Source organism: Crassostrea angulata, chromosome 6, assembly GCF_025612915.1.
Source record: "Crassostrea angulata isolate pt1a10 chromosome 6, ASM2561291v2, whole genome shotgun sequence".
NCBI classification, from domain to species: Eukaryota; Metazoa; Mollusca; class Bivalvia; order Ostreida; family Ostreidae; genus Magallana; species Magallana angulata.
This window is the reverse complement of record NC_069116.1, coordinates 44,115,300-44,140,222: the sequence shown is the minus strand read 5'-3', so window position 1 is coordinate 44,140,222 and position 24,923 is coordinate 44,115,300. Positions and strand designations below refer to the sequence as shown.

General features: G+C 34.0%; 1 protein-coding gene across 4 annotated transcripts; it reads right to left on the bottom strand.

The window, feature by feature from the left end:
- Positions 1 to 424: 424 nt before the first annotated feature.
- On the bottom strand, positions 425 to 24,904 carry LOC128189956 (uncharacterized). 4 transcript variants are annotated; one of them, XM_052861791.1, is made up of 19 exons: positions 24,714 to 24,904; positions 22,078 to 22,151; positions 17,295 to 17,324; positions 17,081 to 17,149; positions 15,592 to 15,695; positions 13,981 to 14,045; positions 13,011 to 13,192; positions 12,593 to 12,658; positions 12,237 to 12,374; positions 11,823 to 11,882; positions 11,307 to 11,394; positions 10,932 to 11,107; positions 10,372 to 10,518; positions 10,028 to 10,088; positions 9,757 to 9,896; positions 6,221 to 6,396; positions 5,227 to 5,956; positions 4,622 to 4,941; positions 425 to 4,300 (listed from the first exon to the last, which is right to left on the bottom strand). In XM_052861791.1, the coding sequence occupies exons 1-19, from the start codon at positions 24,765 to 24,767 to the stop codon at positions 2,838 to 2,840; spliced, it is 4,143 nt and encodes a 1,380-aa protein (XP_052717751.1). In that variant the 5' UTR covers positions 24,768 to 24,904; the 3' UTR covers positions 425 to 2,837. The 4 variants fall into 4 exon arrangements, with proteins under 4 accessions (XP_052717751.1, XP_052717753.1, XP_052717752.1 ...); XM_052861793.1 differs by lacking the exon at positions 17,081 to 17,149; XM_052861792.1 differs by lacking the exon at positions 17,295 to 17,324.
- Between the last annotated feature and the right edge of the window lie 19 nt (positions 24,905 to 24,923).

Here is a 24,923-nt window from a genome sequence, read left to right as displayed (position 1 = left end):
TTTAAATAAATTCAAGATGGCGGCTATGTGTACCTTGTGAGTTATTAGGTCAAAGATATACATTTTATATCATGAGAAAATCATATAACGTCAAGTGCCTGTGATTTTAATGTGATTTAAATGTGTTGCTACATGTACCAATGCAGTTTTATTATCTCAAGGTCAGTACATGAATTCTGTGATTGTTCAGGAATGATAACTATTTACTTATTTTCAATACAGTGTATTCACACCTATCAATAGAGCAACTATACACCTAGAACAAGTATGCATGTCTTTCATAAAGGGTAGTAAATGTGTAAGATTTGGAAGCTTTCATGCAAAGGTATCATAACTTTTAATGACCACTGACCAGATAAGCTCACATGAACTTTCAGTTCAAGTACAGGTGAGCTAAAATAACAATCAAGAGCAAACACATAAGAGCAATATTTTTAATTTATTATGGAAAATTAACAATGGTTAAATACACATCATTATAGGCAATTTTAACATGTAATTGCACATTAAAAAGCACCAGATGACAGTTTAATATAGTAGACTTACAAAAATAGCAATGATAATACGGAGTGATCTACACCCCCTCAGTTTTCTTTGATCCACTCCTCTATTGAGTCCCTAATCTTTAATGAGCTAGCGTCAAAACAAAAAATCCAAAACAAACCGGGAAACACACAAGGAAAAGGGACAGGGAATGTATGTCAGCTTATTAAGGATATGGTGCTAGCAGAAAACTTGTATAGGGGTGGTGGTGTATTTTTCTGGTTCAAAATATTATGATAATCTTGCATAAGTAGATTCAAAAGATAAATTTTGAATTCTTCAGTTATAAAACTTTCTTTAAATTTTCTTTTTATACCCCTACTAATTTTGCACACACACAAAAAATTGAATGGGCAGGGGGTTGAAAGAACATATTTTTTTTTAAAAATGCATATCAAAAAAAAAAGTTTAAAGAAGATGGAGACAGACCAAGAAGACAGACAAGATAATGTCTGAGTTATTGAACAGTTAGGGAATCTCATTTATGATCAACCAACAGGATATGTTTGGCTTGATATCAACTATCATCCCAAAAATATAACTTCCCTGATCAGCACTATATAAACAAAGCACTATAGGTAATACTCAATTCATAAACCAGTATTCTGTATACAAAGCAATTAATCTTTACCCAACAAATATAAATGTATAGGAGGTAGTTACATTTATAAAAGCTTTACTTTTGTGCAGAGGTTATCAGATTTGGTAAGAAATGTAAATAAAGTAACTGTAGCAGATTAACCTCAGATAGGGATAATCTCAATTAAAATGAATTATGCATCAGATAAATGTACTATTAATATAAATTATTACAAAACATGCATTTTTCATCATTTCTTAAAGGTGACATACATTCTTTTCTTCAAAATTCCATATTTTTGATATGATGAAATATTTGTATTTTACAGTATGCATCTTTCGATGTATATATGCAATTTAAAGTCCAAGTTCAAGGCAGAAAAACAGATCTTATAAACACACCATGACAACCAAAATTTGTTCAGACTACATGTAATAACTAGTTGGGGAAAACAAAGAATTTCAGAGGATAAAATTATGATAATGTAAATGAACCCCCGGTACTTAGAGAAAATATGACTGGATAAATGACAAAATATACATCTGCAAATATAATATTTCCTTGATATATGAACCTACACTGGAGCAAGACCGTTCATTTCTTTGTTAACTTGTTAACAGCTTATAGTTTGGTAGTTGCATTTTAATAAACTTGAATAATTTTACTTTTTTAACCATAAATATAAGTAATAAATAGCGCAGTCAAAAAGTTTACAGGGATATGAATTTTGTTGGTACATGTACATTTGATCAAATCTTCTGCCTTTCTGGCTTCACAATAAACTTTATAACATTGCTTTCTCTATCAGAAACCAAATGTGACCAAATTATAATTTTCAAAGTCCATGTTACATCATGTCATAAAGTTTAAAAGATTTAGCACCATACAGCGGTGGAATGATAAATATTGATGGTAGCAAATGGCTACAATTAATAAAAGTAAAAAAAATAATGTCAGATTTGAGATATTCAGCTCAACATTTAAACACAAAATAATGGAATACAATACACCTCAACATGTAAAAATAAACCACTGTCATTCTATCATGTTGATAAGCTTTTTACTTACGGTAATATGAGCTTAATTCAGTATATGAAAACAAAAAAATTAGCTTAGCTAAACATAATCTTACTTAATTCTGGCCTTGAACATTCATCATTAACTTTACAGAGAAAGAATTGGATTTGATTAATTAAAGAGAACTTCTAGCTGATTTTCTGTGGAAACCTCTCTACAGATATGAATTAATGTATCACAAAAACAAATTCTGCATTTTTCTTTTACATTTTACCCTACATTTTAAAGAAATTGATACTTGACCATGTGCTTTACAGTGAGTTTCGGTATTTACTTCATTTTGTTTTGACACCAGATAAAACAAAGGGAAACAAGTCATGGCAGAGAAGATGTAGTAGTTAATTATTGCACTTGTTACTCTTTCGTTGCACCAACTGTATGTAAGTGCAGATATATACATTAAATTATTTACAACAAAATTAACAAACTTTTTTTTCATCTTCATACGACACCACTCTAATGCTTAAACATATAACAAGAAAACGATCATTGAGAGAAAAAAAAACTAACAAACAAAATCACACAAGGTAACATTCTATCACAGTACGTAGCCAACTTAATCTCAGCTTGCTTTGATAATTATTTATCACATACAAGATACCTCTAATTATGTGTGCAGGGACCGAGCATTTCTCCATTACATGGTACTATAAAATGGATTACTCCTTCGATTTTCTAGCTTGGTTAGAGGGTGACTCCGCCCTTGAAGCTTGCGAATTTTCCGCTTTCCTTCATCCATTTCTGGGTCTAAATCCCCTGAACTGTTCCTCTGTTGTAAACGGGATGAGAGTTTTTCTCTCACCGTCTCTAAAGCACAGCCGGGGCTTGTGTTGGAACGCCGAAGCTCTATAGATGGAGGTCTATTGGGAGAGTAGATATTAGTCTTCCGTAGGTTTTCCTTCAAAAGTCTTAACTGTATGTTGTCGGGGGATGAAGATTCAGACTCGCTGTTCGAGTTCTCCTCTTCCTCTGTCTGAGCAGTACACGTAGTTTCTTTTTCCTTTGTTGCATCACTCTTGCACTCAGAAGCTTCTGCCTCGAGGTCAATATTTGAAGGTGGGTCACTTTTGACAGGTGAGTCACATTTAACATTTGGAGGAGATTTTCCTTTCGTTTCAATGAGACGAAATTTTCCAACCAAGTTGCATACCCTGTCTATATGATCCCCAGCTAATGAGCAGTCACTTGAAGATGTGCCAGGTGACACTGAAGATTCTGCAGGTTTTGACTCGCTTGATTTTTCTCCCTCCCCTCTTTCACTACTACCCATCCCCTTGTCTCCTTCTTCCAGCACAGAGATTGGTTGACTGACAGATTTGGCCACTGGTCTTTTGATTTCTTCATTAGCATTCTCACTGCCAGGGACTGGAGCACTGAATCTCCAGTTTCTTCTCTTTTTTTCTTGGGATTCTTTGTCAATGATTATGATCTGTCTTGCAGGTTTTCGTTCCTTTTTAGTGCGAGTTTCGATGTCCCTTACAAAATGCCTTACTAAACTAAAATTACCACTACTATCTAAATCAGCATCAGGTTCGATTTCACACTTAGCTGGACTGTTCATAAGGGCAGAGCCAATCTCACGTATAAGTTCAAGAGTTTCAGAATCAAACCTAGCCTCACTCTGAGATTTCCTCTTTTGTCTTTTTGCAATTTCTGGACTATCCATTGGAGTAGGAGTTGAAGAAACAGAACTGATTTTCTCAAATGTCAATTTCTTTTCTGCAAAAGAACACAAAAGTGGATCAGGAGATTGGGGATTAGGAATTTGGACCTCCATGGAATCCTCTGATTTGGGACTAGATTCTTTTTTACACGATTCTTCAGGAGTTGGGCTCTTCTCAAAATTTGACTTCATTTGGTTTACAGATTGTTTAGGCACATCTTCCTCAGCTGACTCAGGAGCATTACTGTTGGCACTCATATTTGTGTCCAAGGCACAGTCATTTTTATTTGGCACATTTTTGAGATTATCAGTACACAAATTTAAATCTTCATTTTTCATTGCAGAGGATACCTGCACACAAGCTGTAGTTGGGTTGACTTTGGCTGGGTCTTTGGCTTCACTACCAGGTGAACTCTGACGATTCTTGCCTTCAATGCCTACAAACGTATGCAAAATGTAGTTCTCATGGAAATTATATAATTCTGAATTACTGTAACCCAATTTTTATTTGCAATGATTCAACTTAGTAATTTACCAGTGAAAACTGATTCACTGTGACAAATTTTTGCAATCCACCCCATGTTTATCATCTTAAATAGAAAGGACTAAAAAGAATAAGATTTGGTTAAATACTACAAACATGTACTGGTACATATATACAAGCTGTGTATGATTGTAAATATATACCACCCAAATGACACAATAACTTTTTCTGAGAGGAAGCTCAGTAGAACCTCTAAAACTGTTCATGTTGTTACCTTCCTTCTGTCTTCTGACAATGCCCTCTTCCAGTTTGATCTCTTCCCCCATCAGTCTGTACACAGCCTGCTTAGTCTCTGCAGAGGTCGCTGTTTCTTCACTACCAGACTTAGAAGAAGAGAAGGTTTCCCCCGTGCTGTGACGCCTCCATTCAAATTCCGCCTCCTCCTCAGGACTACGAGGGGACCTGATCAGGACTGGGTTGCAGGTCTTGCGCCTTTCTCTGTCAATGTGGCGGCGTCTAATGTTTTCTCTTGGACTTTTGAGACTCGCTGATCTCTTGAGCTGAAGGGATGGCAAATCCTTACTTCTAAATACTCTGCATTATAAAATTCAATAATTTAAACCTGCAAATCTTCTTCTTTGACATCTAAAAATGTTATTTATATCATATTTTACATTATTTATAAACTCAGTTTCAGTAAGATAATTCAAAATTTGTTGTTGGCCTTTAACTTATTTATTCCAACCATTTCTTTGTAACTCTCATTATGTCTCATTCTTATTTCAAAGTACTTCTTATTTTAATGGTACATGTGGTAATGTAATGGCAATGATGTTTTCATAAAGCTTTACAAACAGTGAAAGTGAAACACACACTAACCCATGCTTTTCTTCTATCTCTTTCAGAGTTCTTTTAACAGTCCCTGGTGCCAGGGGAATTTCCTCCTTCTCATAAATGGATCCAGAATTCTTGCTGCTATCTGATGTCGGAGTGCAAGTGTCCTTGCAATAGTCAGAGCTGTCAGTCATTGTCACACCAGCCAGATCCAGTTTTAGATCCTCTCTAATCCCAGCATTCTCTGCACCAACAATTGTAATGACTTGATCGGGTATTTCCCCTCCTACCACAAAGTCAGCCTTTTTCCCTTCAATGTTTTCCTTAGTCTTTTTCACTGTGCCTGGGTTCCAAGGTATATTTTCTCTCAAATGCACAAAAGGACTGTTTATTTCCAAACTGCTCTCATCCACGTTTGACTCTTCTTCCTGAATTTCCCCATCCTCTTCCTTCTCCTCTTCCATGACAACTTCCACCTTCACACTCTCCTTCCCTTCACCATCTGTAGCCTCTTCCTTGATCCAGCTTCCGTCAGGCTTGATGATTTTGAATGCTGGAAGAGGGGTGGATTGTGGTTTGTTCCAGTCCACCTCTTCCATCCCTTCCGACTGATGTCCATCATCATCATCATCATCATCTTCCCCTCCTATGAAACAGATCAGACTCTTCTCCCCCTCTGGTTTTGGAGATGGATGATCGGACAGGGAATCCTCTGCTGAGTCAGCGCTTCTGGATTCTCCCTCCATACCTGGTTCTAGGTTGAATGAATTTAAATCTGAAAATGGAAGAAAGTGAAGACTGAAAAAATATATGCATGTACAATCACATATTTAACTGAAGATATCATATTTTGTTAAGTGCATTGACGATATTAACATAAAAGCTTTCATCTCATTTATAATATCTGTGTACATTCTAATATCTGCAAGAAACAAACAAAATTTCTCCCCCAAACTCATCTCAACAAACTACTTTCAAATGAAACCATGCTGCATCAATTATTATTTGATTTTTGACATCTGCCAGCGCTTCAGCTTACCCATATCATGAAGGAAAACAGAATTATCCAGATCAGGTAAACTCTGACACCGTGTCATATCTTTGTCCATCAGGATTTCATAGTTTCTGGAGTGTCGGTTAAAGTTCACCTCATCATCAGTGGGTGCATCTAGTAGATCCTGCTGGGACTTGCTCTTGAAAAGTTCCAGCTTTCTCCTAAAAACCACACATCATTTATTATTAAAAAAATTTTTCTATAAATCAACACCCAAGGTAGGCTACAGTACATGTACCGGTATATGTAATAAAGATTATTTTACCTTAACTGAATGTTCATAACAAAAAGTCACTAACATCAAACTGCATGTTTATGTATGTATTATAACAAATAAAACAAAAAAATTTAACAATACATTGAAAATCCCTATTACAAATACTATTCATTGGATAATTATTGAGCAATCTTTTACTAAAGAGATTGATTCAGAAGTTGCACAACAAAAAAGGTTGGATTTATCTCAGAATACACATAATAGATATACATGTAGTAAGAATGTGGTGCACTTGGTTGAAAAGGAACAAATCAGAAGGGGGAAGGGATTCATCAAACAACTGCTTAAACAGAGACACCATATCTACACAATGAAAAAGAATCAAAACACCTAACCGTACATACCCTAGCTTTTCTCTTTATTGTATATCTTTGCTCTGAATAAGATATTTCACTAATTAAAAAAAATTGTTTTAAAGTATTATTTCTGTCAGCCATACCTTGTGTGTTTGTGTGAAAAAACAGTGTTTATAGTATCACAGAAATAAAAATTTAAACAAGAGGCCCATGGGCCACATCGCTCACCTGAGGAACATTAGGTATGATAAAGTCAGCTTAATGGAGTCATAATACAAACAATCTGGACAATGTACAATAATACATGTAGATCCTGTATAAATAAAATCCATTTTCCCCCCTAGGAACTCGGATAGCTGATTGCTGCCAATACTTACAAGAGCAGACTTTAATCACCGCTCCTGCACATATATAGGGACTCAACGTTACGCAAGCAGGGATGACCGCACACCTATGCAACTCAACAGGTACCAACGTTAACGCAAGCAGGGATGACCGCACACTTGCGCCAACAGCTCAGTCTAACGAAAGCAGGGAGTGCCGCACACTTGCGCTAGAAAGGGCAGAACACCAGCAGGGATGACCACACACTAGTGCTCCACCGCAACCACCACCAATACAAGCAGGTATGCCCGCACACTTGTATTAATGCGATACAGGGCAGGGATGACCACACACTCTGTATCGTAGGTTAGAAAACACGGAGATTATATAGAGCAGGAATGTCCACACACTCTATCTATCCATACCTGTTCAAATTTAACCCCAAAAACAGTCGCTCGTTGACATGTAATAGACACTGTCCCTATATATGTGCCGGCCTAAAATAATTCATAGTATCTAAAAATTGGAAATCAAAAATAAACAAACTTATCCGGCCTAACCCAAAACTACTTATGCAGAACAACTTATATACATTGAATATTTATTATTGTATAAAAATAATCGTCACAATAATTGGTTAACAGTGGATGCATTAATTAAAATAATCAAGAATCAATAAATCAAGGGCAATAACTCAATACAGTAATACAAAAAGATTCTAATGAAAAAATAGCTGCCTGCTTCAATTTTATAGTCATATCACATGTTGGGAATGCAGTTCTCAAAAAGATCCTTTACAATTGTTTATATATGGGATATTTAGCTACATCAAACTCTGAACCTTTTTGTGAGGCCGAAGAATTGTCCTGGAGCCAAAGTCTTAACAATTATAAAAGAATCATCTTGCTGATTAGTTTCTGAGAAGAAGATTTTTAAAGATTTACTCTATATATTCCTATGTAAAACTTCAACACCCCCCCCCCCCCCAATGTGGCCTCACCCTACCCCCAGGGATCATGATTTTCACAACTTTAAATCTACACTACCTGAGGATACTTCCACACAAGTTTCAGCTTTCCTGGCTGATTAATTTCTGAGAAGAAGATTTTTAAAGATTTACTCTATATTTTCCTATGTAAAACTTCGACCCCCCATTGTGCCCCACCCTATACCCAGGGGTCATGATTTTCACAACTTTGAATCTACACTGCCTGAGGATGCTTCCACACAAGTTTCAGATTTCCTGGCTGATTAGTTTCTGAGAAGAAAATTTTTTAAGATTTACTCTATATATCCCTATGTAAAATTTTAACACCCACCCCCCAATGTGGCCTCACCCTACCCCAGGGATCATGATTTTCACAACATTGAATTTACACTACCTGAGGATGCTTCCACACAAGTTTCAGCTTTCCTGGCTGATTAGTTTCTGAGAAGAAGATTTTTAAAGATTTACTCTATATTTTCCTATGTAAAACTTCGACCCCCCATTGTGGCCCCACCCTATACCCAGGGTTCATGATTTTCACAACTTTGAATCTACACTACCTGAGGATGCTTCCATACAAGTGTCAGCTTTCCTGGCTCATTAGTTTCTGAGAAGAAGATTTTTAAAGATTTACTCTATATATTCCTATGTAAAACTTCGACCCCCCATTGTGGCCCCTCCCTACCCCCAGGGATCATGATTTTCACAACTTTGAATCTACACTACCTGAGGATGCTTCCACACAAGTTTCAGCTTTCCTGGCTGATTAGTTTCTGAGAAGAAGATTTTTAAAGATTTACTCTATATATTCTTATGTAAAACTTCGACCCCCCATTGTGGCCCCATCCTACCCCCAGGGGTCATGATTTTCACAACTTTGAATCTACACTACCTGAGGATGCTTCCATACAAGTTTCAGCTTTCCTGGCTGATTAGTTTCTGAGAAGAAGATTTTTAAAGATTTACTCTATATATTCCTATGTAAAACTTCGACCCCCCATTGTGGCCCCACCCTACCCCCGGGGGTCATGAATTTCACAACTTTGAATCTACACTACCTGAGGATGCTTCCACACAAGTTTCAGCTTTCCTGGCTGATTAGTTTCTGAGAAGAAGATTTTTAAAGATTTACTCTATATATTCCTATTTAAAACTTCGACCCCCCATTGTGGCCCCACCCTACCCCCGGGGGTCATGAATTTCACAACTTTGAATCTACACTACCTGAGGATGCTGCCACACAAGTTTCAGCTTTCCTGGCTTTCTGGTTCTTGAGAAGAAGATTTTTGAAAATTTCTCGAAATTTTTCATTAATTTCTAATTATCTCCCCTTGAAAACGGGTGTGGCCCTTAATTTTCACAACTTTGAATCCCCTTTGCCTAAGGATGATTTGTGCCAAGTTTGGTTGAAATTGGCCAAGTAGTTCTTGAGAAGATGTTGAAAATGTGAAAAGTTTACGGACGGACGGACGGACAGACGGACAGACGGACAGACGGACAGACAGACGACAGACAAAAAGTGATCAGAATAGCTCACTTGAGCTTTCAGCTCAGGTGAGCTAAAAATTTAAAAATAAAAATAAAAAATCACTGTGTTTATTGTAGCAAAAAAATAAAAATTCAAATGGAAACTAACTTTGCCTGTAGTATGCCCTCATATGTTTCAAGCTGCTTCCAGAAGGCAGAGTTAGGCATGATGCAGCTACGCTTCTCCTTGACAAAATCGTAGGCTTCCTGTCTAGTCATTCTGTACTCCTTCATCAGGTAAGCCATCACCTACATTCAAATAACAGTACGAAATGCTTACTGTAAAATCCATCATTAAAAGTAAGGTGCTTTATTACAAGCGAGGAATTAATGTCCGCATATAATTGTGAGAAGCACGCCTCGACCAGGTGACAACTTACTGTAGATGCTGATCTACTAATCCCCATTTTACAGTGCACAAGAACCTTTGAACCTCTATTCCTGGAAAATTATGAATATTTTTATTTCATTATTTTCTGCAAATAACAAATCATACAGTACCTATAGTTATTTTAGGTGAAATGCACTTCTTTATACAGTGGTTTTTTATTTGGTTCAATTGGGGTTTTGAGGGGGTTTGCCTTTCAATGCTTGCAAACAGTTTTTACCATTTCAAATTTGCCCAAACAGTTAAAAATATATACTCTTTCTAATTAACAGTGACAAGGCAAAAAGGCAAAAATAAAATGGGGGGCAAATATTTGCCTGTTAACAGAATCTCTACCTTGCTTCCCTAATGAAAAGGAAAGTTCTGTCCCAATGCTTCATAAGGTCCGTTTCTTCCGAGTCCCATTCTCGGATGTTCTGATACTCAAAACAGCCAGGGAAGAAATTGTCAATCTCTCTGCTAACATTGAGGATGTGACCAACACTATAGTTAAAAAGATATCCATGATAATGCTATATCTAAAAAACAAAATTAGCTTCATTGTAAAATATGTCTACAATGACACTGTAAATTCCTATGTAATTATGAGGAATTAATATCCGCGTAAAATTGCGAGACGCACATCTCACGGTTTTTAAAATCTCACTTTCATTTTTCTGACAGACGTAAACTATTTGAAATTATGAAAAAAAATTTGGCATTTGCCATTTTATATTCTCGCGATTTGATGCAAAACTGTCAAATTGCAGAATTAAGTACTTACGGTACATAAAATAAGTAATCTACAGTAATTACTGTACTTTCAATTACCAAGTACATGAACATCTGTATTATTTTTTTCAAATAATGAAATGAAATTAAGATGTGTTATAAAAAAATGTAAGTTTTCTGGTTACCCATTGTTGGTAAGTTCATCCATGTTGGAAGCATTCCATTCAGATCCTAGGTACAGGTAGTCTTTGATGAGCGTTGGAGAGTCCATCTGACCCAGAATCCGCATCATTTCTTGGTCAATGTAACTCTTGTGTTCCGACAAATCCATGTTCATAGCTGCCTGTAGCTCTGTTCTTATCTGAAACAAATCAATACAAGATTGTTTATTAAAATATTTGAGTTGGGGACTTTTGTCTCAGTCAATTGGGAAAAGGTTAACAGTTTTATAAATGTATAGGTATCTATTTTGATTTTTTTGTTCTTAAAATAATCAGGTACTGCTGTTGTCTAAAGAAGAATGGAACAAAAAATTGATTAAAAGGCTTAAAGTCACTCACAGCTTTGCATGTTGCTTCCTCTAGATCCATTCTCATCATGACGTTCTTCAGCTCCACATTCAGTCTCTTCTTAAACTGGGACTCTTCACTACAAAGACATAACTTGAAAATTTCATTTCATTGGTTTTATGCATTGCCTTACACAGAAAAGCAAAGCAATGCTTTGTAATGGATTGTTTTAAAATGCCACAGTTTTAACAGCAGTTTTTTTTAGATACACGTAAGATGAGAGCAAGAACATTTTATTGTAAGCTCAGTAGTGTTGCAAATACAACAAAAATTTGTAATGTTATTTACAAAACATGCATAAGATGAATTTGGGTTTTCATGAAAGCAGACACTTGGCAACATTTATTTAGTGCTTAAACATTATTTAAAAAAATATTATATGGCAGACAATTTAAATAATTTTAAAGAATTAAATTTTAAAACATGTAATCTTGATTTAGGCCGACAATACATCACTGTCAGTCGTACAATTAAACCACAAGAAAACTTGATTTTTTGGAAACTTACTCGTCAGTTTCTACAAACACAGGCATGGACTTGAAAAATTCCACATCTTCATTTGTGTACCTTTGAAAAAAAAAGAGAATTCTAGATCAACAAAAATAATTCCAAAGCACCTTTTTGTACATATAAGAAAGTGTAAAAAAATTTATGAAAATTAAATTGTCTGCTCTTGCATGAATCTTCAGTTTAAAAAAAATTTCTGATGATATTGCTCTACACTTCTTATTTTTTATTACCGTACACTGTCTGCAACAACTACATGTAACGAACAAAAGTTAAAAAGACAAAAAATCTTTTGCCAACATGAAATTTCTTTGAAACTGAATTCTGTTGATAAGAATATACAACTGTTACCGGTATATCTTCAAACTTGATTTATTAGTTTCAAGCTTAACCTGATATGCAACGAAGTCTTACCACTCGGATATTTGAACTCGAGTTGATCTGAGACTGTTAGAGTCATAATATCCCGTCCACGTGTGAGATAATCCGGTGGGAATGTAGCGATTGTCTCGAGCCATCTTGATGATCTTGTTCAGGCTCTGTAGAGCTGACCTACAAATCAATTTTAATAAATTCTATTGACAATAGTCACAGAAACAATCCAAGTTTGTTGCACAAAAGCTGTAGACAATACCTTAACATATCTTTGGACGTAAATACTCAGTAAGCAAGAAAAGTTCTCAAAAAAATACATGCTTCCCGAGAGGAAATCTTCAACAAAATACTTAGATTTCGAATAAAATAAAGATTTAGAATGCAATTGTTTTTACCACATTGCCTGTACTGACACAGGTTTGAACACATGAAGTTTGCCATCAGATGACACGACGAACCCACTAAAGATCAAAGAGAAAATACATCAAATCATATACAACACCAACAGAAGACATATCACACAATCTGTTCACATTTTCTGTTGATTATGGAATGATCTTATATTGTCTTAAAAATTTCATACATCAATAAATACACCTACTTGTACCAATTAAACCTAAGGATCTAGATACATTATATTAAGTAATACTGAAAAATGTAGTACTTTTGTATTGATGTTTAATCATAAAGAAAGCACATATGAATATACATTATATATGATTATGTGATATTCAACATCTCTCTATTCCATCTTGATCATTTCATACATGACTGTACCAAAGCTTTGATATATTTGGTGTATACTAAGCCTACCCATCCCCATCCAGTTTGAAGCTTGTGTCAGCGTAGATAGGATAGACCAGTCCTATGGTGGCCGATTGCTGACAGTCTATACCAAGTATCACAGACTCCTCCGTATCCTGACGCCCGATACACGATACGACCGCCATGTATCGTGGGATACCTGTGGAATTCGTTGTCTCTAGTCTTACAGCCTGAAATGTATTTATTATACTGAATATATGTACAAGTCTTTGTTTTACCAACAAATCTTTACATTCTCTTTATTTTTGTTTATTATACATGGTTTTCATTAACCAAAAAAACTGCCATAAAATATATTTACTCTAAATACAAATAAGGCTCTCTAAAAAGATAAAACTACAGTTTCTCAAGCAAAACATTTTAAAATTAAGATATAGCAGAGAGTGATTTTATTATTGCTGCAAGATTTAAGATTAGAATCACTTAATACTCTCTTTTTAACAAAAGGATGAAAACTGAGTCATTTCCTTTTTAAACTGGCAATAAAACTAATTGATGCAAAATCATAAGAAATACTACAACAGTAGTTGAGTCTTTTTTGGCATAATAGAGTTTAAGCAGAAGTGTGCAGCTAATGCCTGTAGGAATTTCATAATTAATCAAAGGATATGATAAAACAATTTAATGTGTGAAGCCCTAAAACTTTCAATGATAATTTCTTGAACAGTACCATGCAGTGGTTATCAATGAGACGTCTACATTAACATGAAAAAAACCTGCCCTTTGACAAAATAAGCAATCATTTTGAAACTATTTGCACACACTACGACATGTGGTTTCTTGTAAGAAATAAAACTGTCTGACATAATGAGGTAAAAACTATTGAGGTCAGTTCTGACAACCCAGACTACACCCACATCTCAAACACGAAGTCTGGGATAAAAAAGAACTGTAACACCTGAAAAAAAACACAGCTGATCACCTGAGGTGTCAGTTATCGGGCTTTGACAACACTCACGATTTTGATTGTGTCCTGTGGCCGCAAAAGGTAGAACATGGACTGGAGGTGACTCTGGATCTCGTCTGTAATCAAACATATGTTAATTAGTGGTGATGATTATCATAGCGCCATAAACAAATGAAAAGTTGGTCGACAGATTGGATTGGAAAAATGACTTGTGTTATATAATATGCCATTTCACTTGTATGAAATAATGAAATTTTCTTACTCAAAAAACCTAAAGCTGTCTAATTTACCCACATACTAGTATACATGCTGAATCAAGTGTTCTTCTCGAAAAATTTGCATTTCATTATTAAATATTTGCATTTCCATTGTTCTTTCCCACTGTAAGCCCATACGGAGGAGCTGCAATTATTTCTCCATAATCGCAATTGCTCTGTCAGTATACTATGACGTCATAAAGGTGTAACGTTATATATACTTTTCCATGACGTTATAGATTTAAACCACTATACGATACATCTTGTGTTTTTCTCCAACTCCATTAAAATTGACGTATTTACATGTAATATTAAAACATGCTTTTGATAAAATTTTAAAGGAATTACTGTTATAACATATCATTGATTCTGTTAACAAATATATGTGTATTAAAAAGATACATTACAGTCTGAATGTTTACTTTTGATGTAATAGCTAAATGTCAAGGTCTAGGCTAATACAGGGTATTTGCGAGTGGTAAAATGCAAATATAAGTTATAAACAACGATTATTTAGTGAACATGGCGTTATGAATATCAACTGCTCTGCTGGCATATTTTCCATGATGCGCTAGCGCGCATCATGGAATATGCCAACAGAGCAATTGCTATTCATAACACCATGTTCACTAAATAACGTTGTTTATTTCTTAAATATTTGCATTTCCATTGTTCTTTCCGACTGTAAGCCCATACGGAGGAGCTGCAATTATATCTCTATAATCGCAATTGCTCTGTCAGTATACTATGACGTCATAAAGGTGTAACGTTATAATATACTTTTCCATGACGTTATAGATTTAAACCACTATATGATACATCATGTGTTTTTCTCCAACCCCATTAAAATTGACGTATTTACATGTAATATTAAAACATGTTTTTGATTACATTTTAAAGGAATTACTGTTATAACATATCATTGATTCTGTTAACAAATCTATGTGAATTAAAAAGATATATTACAGTCTGAATGTTTACTTTTGATGTAATAGCTAAATGTCAAGTCTAGGCTAATACAGGGTATTTGCGAGTGGTAAAAGGCAAATATAAGTAATAAACAACGATTATTTAGTGAACATGGCGTTATGAATATCAACTGCTCTGCTGGCATATTTTCCATGATGCGCTAGCGCGCATCATGGAATATGCCAACAGAGCAATTGCTATTCATAACGCCATGTTCACTAAATAATCGTTGTTTATTTCTTTAATAATTGTGTTAATAAATTTTGTAATAAAGTTTAATATGATAAACTTCTCTACGTATTCATTAAACAAATATTGATTTGATCAAATACATGTACTCTATTCAATCACGTTTACTTAGTCACTGAAAGTCTTTGTCAATTCAAACACCACTAACAAAATACACACATTTAGTACTATAACAACAAAATCTTACTGTCACAAGTCTTTGTTATTCTCTTGGAGGCGTACAGCGATTCCTGTTCACTCTGTGGCAAGATCAGAGCCGCCCCTTTAACTGTAAAGTAACTCTCGCTAAAACTGCAAATAAATCACATCTGAAAATTAGATCTTGTATGGTGCATAAATTTATATCACGCAGTTAAATAATCAACACCTGTACAAGAATTATTTATGTTCAGATTGATGTAAATTAAAATTAATCACTTTGTTATGTTTCAGACACACACAAAACACTGTCAGCTGTCACTCTTTGTTAAAATGTTACGGTGTAAATCAATAGAATAATTGTAATTTTACAAATTACCTCAACATAGATATATTTTATATTCATCATACATGTAACTTTTGTTTCTGATAAATTTTTCTTGATACAGTATACATATAGGTATATGCTTTCATTCCCTTCACCTCACGAGTACATGATATAGGAAATAAATGGTTTTTAACACTAGCAAGTAGCAAGAAACACAGGCTAAAGCATATGTAGCATTAACGCACTGTAAAAAGAGAACATACAGGTTATGTTTGCCATGCTAAGTTTTAATGACATTGCATGAGGCTAGTCCGATTATCAGAATCCAATGTTATAAGCTTTAATTAATTGCCACAAGTTATGTACTACCGAAGTTAATGTAAGTTGATGAATGAATTTGTAGCTCTGAATTATCTCCCTTTTTCATTTTCTTGCCCTTTTCCAGCTATCATCAAGGAATTAGAAATGAAATATAGCAGTCTGAGACATGTTTGGAATGATATCTTTTCTTGGTATGACTTCTCTTCTTTGCTTGACATATATGGAGGCCTGAATGTTACAAAATATCACCAACATTGTCAAATGTTGGACCATATTAATTTAAATTTGGTTTCAAGTCTAATCAAAATGAACATTCTTCACAAAAGGATCGATTCGGTACTATTTAATAATACTTAATGGAAGAATATCCAATCCATTCTAAGAAAGGTTTACTGCTAATTGACATAACATTGGAACCACACACACATTAAAATTCTTCAAATCATATATTAATAAACTATGTCAACATCTCCATGCTGTTTAAACCTCTATACTAACAGAAACACACATCACTACTACCTTATTTTTCTGACCATGAATTCAATTCTGACTATCTAACCTAAATTGCTTAATTTTAGTACTGTCATGTGATAATGTCAGAAACTACACATTGTAATTCCATTCATGCTATTATATTCTCTGACTGTTAATGTCTAGCATACAGGTAAATACATCTATCTATTGACCACACATAATTATATGTGAACCAAAAAGCAGAACTGGACAGGTTTGGATATATATACAATGTATATACAAGTCGAACACACAATTGCATACATGGTACACGTAGATGAAAAGAGATGTACTGGCCGACTACAGAACATGAAAATGACATGAATTTCATAGTATACACATGCACGTGCATGAGGAGAAAGACAGAGAAACTCACGGCCTCAATTTGGAAATGAATCGGACCGTATGGAAAAATTTCTTGAGCCTTTTGGCAGCTGCCTTGGTCCTAAAAGAGTTTTGTGTTACTGATCAGGAAGGGTGGAACAGTACATGCTGAGAGCATTATATACATAGAGGAATAAAAGTTTTTTTAAAAACAATATCAATTTGAGGTCAAAATGTTGATGGATTATGACCGAGGGGCGGCTTACCTTTCCGTTTCAACAACCAGAGACACCTTGCTGTAAAAATGCATAATTGGTCATTTACCGATGTCAATAGCTGTCATTTTGTTTATGATGGTGAATTTCAGAGCTACATTATCACAAATTCTGTTTGTTCAGCTTAAATTGCTGTCCAGACAGACTGGAATTCTTTCAATAATAAAGTATGAGCCAATAAAAGCATTGAAATTTCATAGACCCCACATTCGTACAATTATATGAATCTCAAGAATTTGTATCTTGCTTTACAAATAGTTTTCAAGTGAAATGTTGATTGTAAGTGTACATGTTTTTGTAAAAGTTAAGATCGCAAAAAAATCAATGCACAATCTTTTAAAATGAAAATTATCGGTAAGCCAAGGACAGTGTGTAAACTTTGTAATAAAAAGATCTGAGGTTTTTGATTTTTAAAGTCCCTTTTTGATAACAAAGATTTTTTCAAATGCACAGATTTGACATAATGGAAGACCGACAATTAATGGATCAGTTCAATCAATGTAATTTCTCATAGTATACGGTATTATGTCTCTCAGATTGTATACAATCCTTGTTTACAACATGAGAATTACATAAACTGTTGTACATGTTCCTAAAATAGGCAAATACCCAAGACGCGCTTTGCATATTGTCTTCCCAAGACATTGAATTACCAACAATTATATCAAATGGGAGTTGCCAGGGTTATCGATAAAACAATTTAACTAGACTGTTCAACTTATCAGCTATGTAGATTTATTTTTTAATTCCCTCCTGATACATTTTTCAATTCTGTAATACAACAATTAATAATTTGTTAAAACGTGCAGTACATATATTTAATTTGATTTTTTTTTCTGCCTTTATCAAGTTTTATCAAAGAAACAGGTTTTTTTGGCTAAAACTTTTCTTGTTTAAATTTTTTAAACTTTAAACGAAAAGACTAAGGAGAAATTAAGGCATTGGTGAATAGTTGACCTGTCCACAAGAGAAGGACCTATTTCCCTTCCATTTCCTTCCTTTTATGAAAGGTCCTTGTTGATAAACTTGCACCGATACCAGTGCATCTAACTCGATTACCGTGGTAAATAAATAACAATTTGACAGTACCAAAGAATGTGAGACACCCTTTCACTACGAGATACCTAAATTTTGCTAACATGAATTAAATTCAACATTAATATAAACAAATATTTCTCTTAATCTCTTAATTATCTTTATGAGTTAGCATCACTACAAAAAAATGTACTAGTATTTAAACCATTAAACTAAAGAAAGTATTATATAAAGGATAAATAAAAACCTTCAAGGAAATAACTGTTGGTTTATTTTTTCCTTGATGTGATAGGCTGTCACCCTTAGAAGACTACAATAAGTAAATTCTTGTACCAGTAAGTACATTTAACCAGGGCCCTGTTTCCTTGTTATTTATTTCCACAAACCCACAAACTCCACTTCAAAATCTTCTTTGGTACTTACGTGGAGAGAGAAAGAGAGAGGCAGGACTCATGGAGAAATTGAGCTTGTAGTTATAAAAATTGACCAGTCAAAAACAAATGTTAATTACGGTACACTCTTTTCTACGTTTCAGAAAATGAACGCGACTAACATGTGGAACCCAGTGATGTTAAATGTTTTTCTGTTCAGCACAAGATCAAAAGAGTTTTTATGCCTTTTCTAATGCATTCATGTCAGGTCCATGTGTTTAATGATGGCGTCAAGTCCCTGAAATGATTTTACTAATCACTTTCAATTAGCAAAATCAACATTTTAAATCCACTTGAAATTACCCAAGCCTTCACGAAACAAGCTAATTCTTCAATAATAAAAATCTATGAGGTTGCTAAAGATATTGCAGTCTATATAAACAGAGACAGAGCAATAGTTCAAATACTGTGTTTGTTGAGCAAATTAAGATTACTACAAGCCAATTCTCTGAAATTGCATGATCCTCATCTGTTATGCAATTTAATATAAAATAATCTATAATAGTCAATTATTGTCTTCCCCTTGGTACTGTTTATAGTAATTACACATCATGTACTTTACAAGAAAACAAATCTGAAGGGTCTAAAAAAAGTATGAATAAAAAAAACAAATTTGCGTATGTAGTGATATATTGTCAGAAGAATCAATTCATTCAGGGGACTATTTTTATTCAACATGCTCAAAAAGAATGAAACTTCGGGAATATACCTAAAGAATTTCCATTTAAACGGTAGATTCATGATTACTAGCTAGTATTCATTTAACTTGGGGAATGCTGAATCAGTTCTAAAATTAATTACTCAACTATTGACAGCAATTTAAAAAAATATATATCAAATGCATGTACCTGTATGTATCTTTATGCTATCACTAACATTGAAAATGTCTACATTTTATGTTCTATTAATTTTGGCTGATATCATAATCATCAAAATCTTTGATTCACTTATTTTAAGGAACTGATACTAAAATGATCATCAGAAACAAGAGGATAGTTTACCTGTGGTCTAGCTCTTTAACTTCATGCAAATACATACTCCTAAACACCGCTGTATTTCTCAATTATCAAAACCACATCCTCGGACAAGCTAACGAGCTTGTTTTATTTTCAACAAAGCCAGCAGACATGATCAAAATCTTTTGTCTTCTGCTTGAATTCAAAGCCTATATGAATTCCAGCACTGTCCTTGATTCCGTCAAAGTTCAAATACGGCACTTGTCACTTATTTTACTACACTATATTTGACACTGCATGGCCCACCATCAGTGATGATTCCATCACAAGTAAAAAATGTTATAGAGCTTGTTGAAGATGGGACAAACTTTAATAATTGTTTTTTAAATGAAACGTCACAGTTCACATGTAAAGTATGTGGTAACACTTCACAGGAATGTTTTCCTACACAACAAATGTACACTATCAACAAACACCGCCTGCTCTCAAAATAAGACCTTACTCAGCTGCGAGGCGTATTTTATACTCTTAGGTACATGTACCTTACTACGAAATAAGAAACTTTTAATGAGATTCATCTCAGATAAGCCATGGTAGAACAGCCTCTAAAGATGTTTATTTTTTGTTTTCCCAGGTGTAACATGCCAGGTACAAAATGAAAAACAGATCACTCGACCAATTATGGGTGTAAACTTTCTCCTGTTACGATTCATTACATAGTCGCAATAAATTGAACCTCTTGATTTCAATATCTTTAAAGCATCTTTACATACCAGAAAGCTTAATGAAATTGGCAAAGTCTAATAATCTATACAATTTGGTTTTTTTAATGTCTTTAAAATTAAATCTGAAATATCTGCTCAATAGATAGAACAGACAAATTACATTTTGACAGAGTTCATAAAACTTTGAAATTGAAAACTTTTTAAAAATGTTTATCATTGCGCCATTAAAAGGCCAAATCTCGAAAATTAAGATGTATTGATTTTTAAATATTTGTTTGGATTTCAAGTCCGACAACAGTGTTGTTGGTGTTCAAGTGGGGTTGCTGACTGCGACATTGAAAGCTATCTGTGTTTGACATTAACAGATCAGGGGGGTGGTCTTTATCTGTGTTGATAGTGTCATTTAAGTAAAATGATGTTCTATGGCTGATCAACAAAGAAAATGGCCTTAAGCCACGTCCCATTCGAGTACAGTAATTATACACTGGACAATCGAAAGAAAAATTATCAGGTATTCTTCAATTTGATGGAGACAGGAAATGACAATTGCTATCATTGCCCAAATAAGGGAAAGTAATCCCCCCCCCCCATTAAAAATGAAGAGCTACATTGGATTGGTCTACATTTTTTCATCATAAATATATTTAATGATATATTGTAATTTTCACAATGTCATGAAAATTTTTCTGAAAAGTGCAAATGACAGCATTTTAAGACACGCAATAAAACACAGCTATGAAATTACAAGAATATTGCTCATTAAGTCGTTTTTCATACAATAAATTTGAAAACTCTTGCTTGCCAAAAGAAATTAGCTGGGCTTTTGAAAGTCTTATCTTTCATCTGCAACTAAGTCAATCTGTTTCCATTCCCCTTTCTTTATAATTTTTCAATTTAAAACCGTTTCCCTGTACAATACTAGACTCAAATTATAAGGTATTGAGTTACAATTTGGGATCTATAGCCTGTGGACCATTGTTAGTAAGACCCGTCATCACTTTAAATACGTAAATTACAATGTATATTGGTGCGTACAATAACCCTTCTATAGTTATTTCCAAATTTAGGTCACCAGGGAAAAGGGATACTAACAATAATTCTGGTACAAAAAGACAGATGCCTAGCATTTTTCACATTTTTTTATACTTCGCAGTGGTATATACAGTAATACAACACAAGTTAACACAACTCAATCTGCCAGCCCAAAAATCTTCAAGTTCAACCTGCAATTTTTCCTTCGGGAAGTGGTAGAAAATCGTGTTTTATCATGTACTTCTCTTTGTAAACTTGTTGGATAAAATAAATGTGTTTATTGTTGAATTACTGTGATAAGCCAAGGTGTAAAAGAACAGTACGTTTTCTCACAAAAGATACGGATAACCCTGTCCTTGCAATACCCTTGTTATTTTGACTGTTTGCATGCTAATAAATGTATAATTAAAGAGACCAATTTACAATAGCTATTGGACCAATGGTAGATGCATTATTTGCAAAAAAATATAGACTTGTCATGTAAAAACCTGAAGTTTATTTATTGAGCATGTTATTGCTATAAATATATACTAGAACCCTGTTCAAATTCAAGTCTTCTCGGCAAATTTTAGCCGACCATATTTTTGTTACAAACCTGCGTTGCCGAGGGGGTGACGCAGGTTTTCCTGCAACATCGAGTTCATCTGCATCTTCTGATACAACATCCTCCTGTCAACGAGAAGTAAAAAACTGTAACACTCCGTGTCATCCACTTAAAGACTGGTTTATACCGTACTTAAAAGCTTTAAACTTCTAGCTTTTTTTAACATGTTTTGTCTCAGTTCAAATAAAAATGTATAGTTTCTGCAAGATTTCCTTTTTAACTACTTTCATCTATCACTTTCACACCTGTGAATTGCCAATCATTGCAAAAACTTACATTTGAGTGTGTCACCATTTTGTAGCTCCATACAATGAAGAATAATGAACATGCAGTTTTACATTAATCTTGTCACTCTATCTCCAATATTCTCCCTTTTCATTTATCTATCTCATGGGTGTATATTGTGTATTTGGACATGTATTTATGATTGACAGTACTGGCACTCATCGGTACTCTCATGAGGTAATTTCAGACTGGCATGAACCCTTACATCATTACTGGCTATTTAATGGACTGCAAGGGTACAGAGTTAGCTAATTGGTAAATGGTTTAATTGAAGAATAAATATTTCCCCTCATAACTCTCTGTCCTTGACAATCTAATTCCAATGCAAATAGAATGAACTTACCAGTATGTGTGGGATTGAAGGGATTTAGATTGAGTACAATGAAAGATGTCCTTTTAAATATTTGAAATAACAGGTTCAGTAAAAATCTTATCAGTCAATAACTGAATATAGATTTGCTATACAACATATGCTGATTGCACAATTTATATTTTATACAAATACATGTTCCTGTAGATTTGATGTACACCATGATGTACAATCTTTTTGATAGCCATGAGTGAACAAGATTTTATTATTATATAAATCAAAATACTACGGCTATATGCCAGGACAGTTTAAAAAAAACCTTCTGTATACAAATTTATAAAATTATTAAGTGTTCAAAATTTTAAAGAACTGTGTAATTTGTGGAAGTATCTCCATCTAGCTTTCAATATTCATGATAATTAGAAAAATTCTGTTTTTTTGTTTGTTTGTTTTTTCGCCTGTTAGTAAAATTTTATTTTATATACATTGTCAGTGTGCTTTACATGAACATGTACCATACCATTATTTCAATATTGCTAAAAATTATATGTAATAACCTATGCCATAAGATGTATGTCTTTTGCAAATAAAGAATGTAATAACTTATAAAAAAGATAAACTGGGTTTAGAATTGGGTATTACTGTATTACCTCCTTCAACATGGAACTTACTCCAAGCAAGTATTACATCATAATAATAACTATACATAACTAAACTAAACTAAACTAACTAAACTCCTTATACTCATCCATTTTTAATTGATTTTCATACTATCAATTTGAGTAATAGGAAACTATAACTGTCCTTTGTTGTGGGCTTGGTGAACACACTTCTAGCATCCTTCTCCTTTATAAATAGCCCCTTGTGTCACTAGGACTATAATGCTCCATTGTGTCTATTTTACATGTACACAAACTCACACTTTTATTAAAACGAGTATACATGCAGAGGAATCAAAATGTATAATGACCAAATGATCTGGGATCAGAAAATATTAGAATTAGGAGTCTAAGTTGTTTTTTTTGGAATTGATACTTTTGTGCAATGTGCAATACTGCGTATCAACTCTGTATTTATTAATACTTGGGTTAAAAATTCATCATGGATTTAATTTCATTGATTTATTATGCCAACGAAAATAACAAAATTAAATCCTCAATGAATATTTCTGCTTCTACAGTATTTCCAGCCTGGTACAAACTCTCATACAAACTGACTATATATATTGCAACAGGAATTTACATTTTTGAAATATTAGTGATCACAGTGAAAACTTTGTTTATATACATAAAGAACGATTCGTATGTTGACCAATAACCAGTTTTCTTAATCACAATGGGTTACAACGGATACTGATTTAAGGGTCAGTAACCCTTACGATCCCTGTGGCCTCATTTCAGAAAAGACATGGGTAGTGATGAAATGTGTTACCCTTGATTTTTTTAAACCTCTATCGAGACACGGATATTGACACAATTAAGGGTCTTCTTGTAACCCTTGCTGCAATGCATCATTTTTTAATAGATGGTCGTACTGATGGAATGTTATCTTAAACTTTAGGATAACTTTACATTTATAGCCAATTTATCCATTCTCTGTGTGACTGAGTTTGAGAATTGCTTTACTGAGAAAGTACTAAACTGTATCAGGCCGTAATATGTTTACAATGGTTATATATTCATGTCAGAACAGTGTATTTTCGTGGCATGAGTTTTCCCCAAAACAATGTCATTTTCCTAATAAGTTGGGACATTAAATGTAAAAAAATCGTTTTTCGTCATTATATATAAATAAACAACTGAAATTATGTTGCGTTCAAAGGTAAAAATACTTGATTTTAAACAGATATAATTTGACCCCCCCCCCTTTTTTTCAAAATCATGGCAATGAATTTAATGTGTTTCCAAACGTATGATAGTTAATAAAGAATATGAACCAGTAAAAAATTTTAAATTGCATAAGAAATAAACAAAAGAGATTCTTACACTGTAAGTTCATTCTATTATTTAACAAATAAAACAATGAATCTTACTGATGCAGCACTGTTACTTGGGCTTGGCGATCGCTGAACTGTCACAAGAGCCATCTTCCACTTTCAGTAAAAATCACTATACTTTAAAGCTTTTCACATCATTTCAGTTAAAAATTAGCAATACTGTTAGACACCAAAACCAAAACAAATCAGGTTCTCTTCCTGAAACTTATTCAACTTCCGATTCACAATATACGCATGCACGGAAGC